Genomic DNA, 4,596 nt, shown 5'->3' with positions numbered 1-4,596 from the left:
GGGGAGGGGGCCCCGGCTCGTGTGAGGGTAGGTAAAGTGGGACTGAGGTGGGGACGAGGCCGCTCTCACCTGCGTCGTAAAAGGCGTCGAGCACGGCCGTCTCCCCGAAGTCCAGCTCTCCGAAGGGCACGGAGGTGAGGTGAGCGCCCTCGGCCTCGCAGGCCCGCAGCAGGCACTGCCGCGCCCCCGCCTCCGGGCAGCCGGCCGCGCCGCCCTTGGAGCTCTCACTGCGCACGTATACTGCCCGCAGAGCCCGCCGCGGCCCGCCCCCGCTCTCGCCCTGGCCACTGCTGCCTGCCGCGCCCTCCGCCGCCCCGTCGGGCTCCGCCGGCCCGGCCGCGCCCTCCACCCCCGGCGGCGGCGGGCACTGAAGGGACTCGCTCGCCGCCCCGAGGGCCCCCGCCGGAGCATTCCCACCGCCACTCTCCATGTGCCCGCCTGCGCGCCCTTCCCCTGCGCGAGTGGCCCGCGGCTGCGATCCGCTAGGAGGCACAAGTTACGCAGCCGCGCAGGCGGTCCCGGCACCTGCTCCTGAAGCGCGGGACGCTACGTGAATCGAGGGAACTGAGCGCACCGGGGGCCCCGCGGAGGGTCGAAGACGGCAGTGCCCCTAGGCTGCAGCCTGAAGCTCAGGCCTCGCGGCCCCCAGCGCCCTTTGAAGGCCGGAGAGAAAGAGGCGGGGGCTGGGGACGTCAGGGCGAGCGAGGGGCGGGGAGGGGGCCGGGGAGGGCGGCAGGGCAGGAGCGGGGAGGGTGCCCCCTGCTGCCCCCTCCAGGCAGCGCCCGTCCGCAGCCGGGAGACGCCGAACACGGGAACAGGAATTGGGGGACTTTTTTTTTTTTTTTTTTTTTTTTTTTTGCCATCCCTCTTAGCCTGATCACCATTAGGAGCTCCAATTTCTTTTTTCTCAAAACAACTTGAAGCATTCGAGCAGGGTAAAAACTCTTTCAAGGCATCGGTTGGATGGAAATGTTCTATTCCCAACTCAATACAGACGTATTAATAGTTTTCACCCGGCATTGGGATGAACGGATGCTTCATCCCGGGTTGCCAAGCGCACGGCCCTCCTTGAGCCCTGTCCCAGAGGCCGGGTCGTCCTGGCTTTCGCCGTGACCTTGACAAGGCATGGGGAGGCACCAGCAACAAACTTTGTTTGTCTGGAAGATAGACTCCGAGTAGGCTACCTGCCTGACCTTTGAAAATGCCGTGAACCTAAAGGGGCACTCACTCGGATCTTAAGCACTTCACGAATTTGGACACAAATATTAAAAAAATAGTGTTGCCACTGAGGGCAATACCATTATTCCTATTTTTTATCTTTTTTGAGACAAGGTCTGTCACTATCGCCCAGGCTGGAGTGTAGTGGCGCGATCTCTGCTCTTGGCTCACTACAACCTCTGCTTCCCGGGGCTCAAGCGATTCTCCCACCTCAGCCTTCAGGGTAGCTGGGATTGCAAGCACGCACCTCACCACGTCAGCCTAATTTTTATTTTTATTTTTATTTTTATTTTTAGTAGAGAGGGGGTTTCACCGTGTTGGCTAGGCTAGTGGTGAATTCCTGAGTTCAAGCGACGCGCCCGCCTCATCCTCTCGAAGTGCTGGGATTACAGGCGTGAGCCGCCGCACCTAGGCCATTGTTTTGTAAAAGATAGAATGCACCGCACCGGACGCTGTCACAGACTTGGAGGTTTTTCTTTTTTCAATTGCAATATTATTGTAAACTTTATTTCTAATTGACAAAGAATAATTGTATATATTTATGGAATACGATCTGTTGTTTTTCATGTAAGTTCAGGGGTATATATGTGCAGATTTGTCACATAGGTAAACTTGTGTCATGGGGGTTTGTTGTATAGATTATTTCATCACCCAGGCATTAAGCCTAGTACCCATTAGTTATTTTTCCTGATACTCTCCCTCCTCCCACCCTCTACCCTCTGATAGGCCCCAATGTGTGTTGTTCCCCTCCATGTGTCCATGTGTTCTCATTATTTAGCTCCCACTTACGAGTAAGAACATGCAGTATTTGGTTTTCTGTTTCTGCATTTGTTTGCTAAGAACAATGGCCTCCAGCTCCCTCCATGTTCCTGCAAAGGACATGGTCTCATTATTTTTTATGGCTGCATACTACTCCATGGTGTATATGTACTACATTTTCTTTATTCAATCTACCATTGATGAGCATTTAGATTGATTTCGTGTCTTGGCTATTGTGAATAATGCTGCAATGAACATACACATGTATGTGTCAACAGAGTGAACAAACCTACAGAATGGGAGAAAATTTTTGCAAACTATGCATCTGACAAAGGTCTAATATCCAGCATCTATAATAACTTAAATTTACAAGAAAAAAACAAACAGCCCCATTAAAAAGTGGGCAAAGGACATGAACAGACACTCTTCAAAAGAAGACATACATGCAGCCAACAATCATATGAAAAAAAAAGCCTCAACATCACTGATCATTAGAGAAATGCAAATCAAAACCACAACAAGATGCCATCTCACACCAGTCAGAATGGCTATTACTAAAAAGTCAAAAAATAACAGATGGTGGCGAGGCTATGGAGAAAAAGAAACATTTATACACTGTTAGTGGGAGTGGAAATTAGTTCAACCATTGTGGAAGACAGCGTGGCAATTCCTCAAAGACCTTATAACAGAACTAACATTCCACCCAGCAATCCCATTACTGGGTTTATGCCCAAAGGTTTTCTCTTTTTTAATAACAGCTTTATTGAGCTATAATTCACATACCACACAATTCACCCATTTAGAGTGTACGATTCAATGAATGTTTTTAGTATATTCATAGAGTTGTGCAGCTATGGCCATAATCAGTTATATAAAATTTTCATCACCCCACTCCCCAGTGCAAAAAAAAATCAGTACCCGTTAGAAACCACTCTCGCTTCTTCCCAGCATCCCCAGCTCTAGGTAGCCGTCAGTCTACTATCTCTGTAGATTTGCCTATTCTGGACATTTCATACAAATGGAATCATGCAATGTGTGGACATAGGTTTTTATTTATCTTGGGTATATACCTAGGAGCAGGATTTCTGGGTCACATGTAAACTCTACAGTTTTTTAAAAATCTTTTTTATAGAGATGGGGTCTCAGTATGTCGTTGAAGCTGGTCTCGAACTCCTGGCTCCTACCTCAGCCTTCCAAAGCACTGGGATTACAAGTGTGAGCCACCACGCCAGGATTAACTTTATGTTTAAACTTTGGAGAAATTTCCACGGTTTTCCAAAGTGGCTGCACCATTTTCCATCCTCACCAACCAGCAGTGTTCCAATTTCCCCACATCTTCACCAACACTCGTTATTGTTTTTTTGATTATGACCATCCTAGCAGGTGTGAAATTGTACTTCATGATGGTTTTGATTTGTATTTCCCTGATGGCTAATGACATTGGGGCCTCTTGTCGTGTGCTAATGATTGGCCGTTTGTATAACAACTTCTGAGTGATGTCTATTCTAATCCTTTGCCCATTTTTTAATTGGGTATTTGTCTTTTTATTATTGAGTTGTGAGAATCCTCTATATATTGTGGATAGAAGTTCCTTATCAGATATGTGATTTGTGAATACCTTCTTCCATTCTGTGAGCTGTCTTTTCAATTTCTCGAGGGTGTCCTTGGCAGCACATCACAAGCCATTTTGACACGTGCAGGATAGGACTTATAAAGCATTTCAGCTTCTTTTCACGCTTCAGTACTAATACAATCCACCTCCCACCCCCAAAGAAAGCAGAAACTATCTGTACAAATCCATGAAGAAATCCTGCCCTCATTCCAGCCCTGGCAGAAATCACAAGCAGCTTCCATATGTATCCTCGTCTGTGGTCAACGAATGGAAAATGGGTTCTGAGGCAATCTGTGAGAACACACAGACCAGGCTGGGAAGCAGGAAAATTCAGAAAAGCTCTCCACACTTTTGTCCTAAGACGTTTTTTGTATGATGCTATAAAAGGACACATGTGTTCTTTGTAACCTTGTAATGCATAATAATAGTAATTTTCCTAATATGTCTGTTCATCTGGAATTATTCCAGGGACTGCCACAGCCTTCAGAAGGGCAAAGATGCCCACTTAAAATCCCTTGCCAGCATCTTGCTGTTGTCCCCATCACAATCTTCCCAAATTCCTCTCAGCTCTCACTGGGGCCCTGCTGATGGAGTGAGACCCACAGGAGCTGTGAATTCTGGCTTGAATAAGATCTTCCTCTAAATACAAAGCCTGCTGAGTAAATGCTGAGAACACAGCATTTACCCAGCTAATGAGTACCTTCCCCGAAGTTAGGACACACAGCACACCTTCTCATTGTGTGTAGCAATTTGCACACCTGAAGCATGCCCTGGCCCCTTCCCCCAATGCCCTTCCTACCTCCCCCTAGCCCCACTGAGAAGAAAATTGCAAAATGCTGGATTAGTTTCTTCTGTTTAATTGAACAACTGTCTTGTTCTTACCTTTGCCTTGCCGCTTACTAAGTACATGTCCTGGAAACAACTTTGTCCTAATGTAGAGGTATCATGGAAAGTTCTTCCATTTATTTATTTATTTATTTATTTATTTATTTATTTATTTATTTATT

At 47.4% G+C, this 4,596-nt stretch overlaps 1 protein-coding gene across 1 annotated transcript in view; it reads right to left on the bottom strand.

Moving 5' to 3' along the window:
* The window catches only part of MAP3K15 (mitogen-activated protein kinase kinase kinase 15), a 156,556-nt gene extending 156,126 nt beyond the window's left edge, over positions 1–430 (bottom strand). The window contains exon 1 of the mRNA XM_026451891.2: positions 70–430. Within this exon, the coding sequence (XP_026307676.1) occupies positions 70–430 (361 nt within the window). The remainder of the gene's footprint in view (positions 1–69) is intronic.
* Between the last annotated feature and the right edge of the window lie 4,166 nt (positions 431–4,596).

This window comes from Piliocolobus tephrosceles, chromosome Y (assembly GCF_002776525.5).
Source record: "Piliocolobus tephrosceles isolate RC106 chromosome Y, ASM277652v3, whole genome shotgun sequence".
NCBI lineage: Eukaryota > Metazoa > Chordata > Mammalia > Primates > Cercopithecidae > Piliocolobus > Piliocolobus tephrosceles.
Note: the sequence above shows the minus strand (reverse complement) of the source record. Positions and strands in the feature narration are given on the sequence as shown.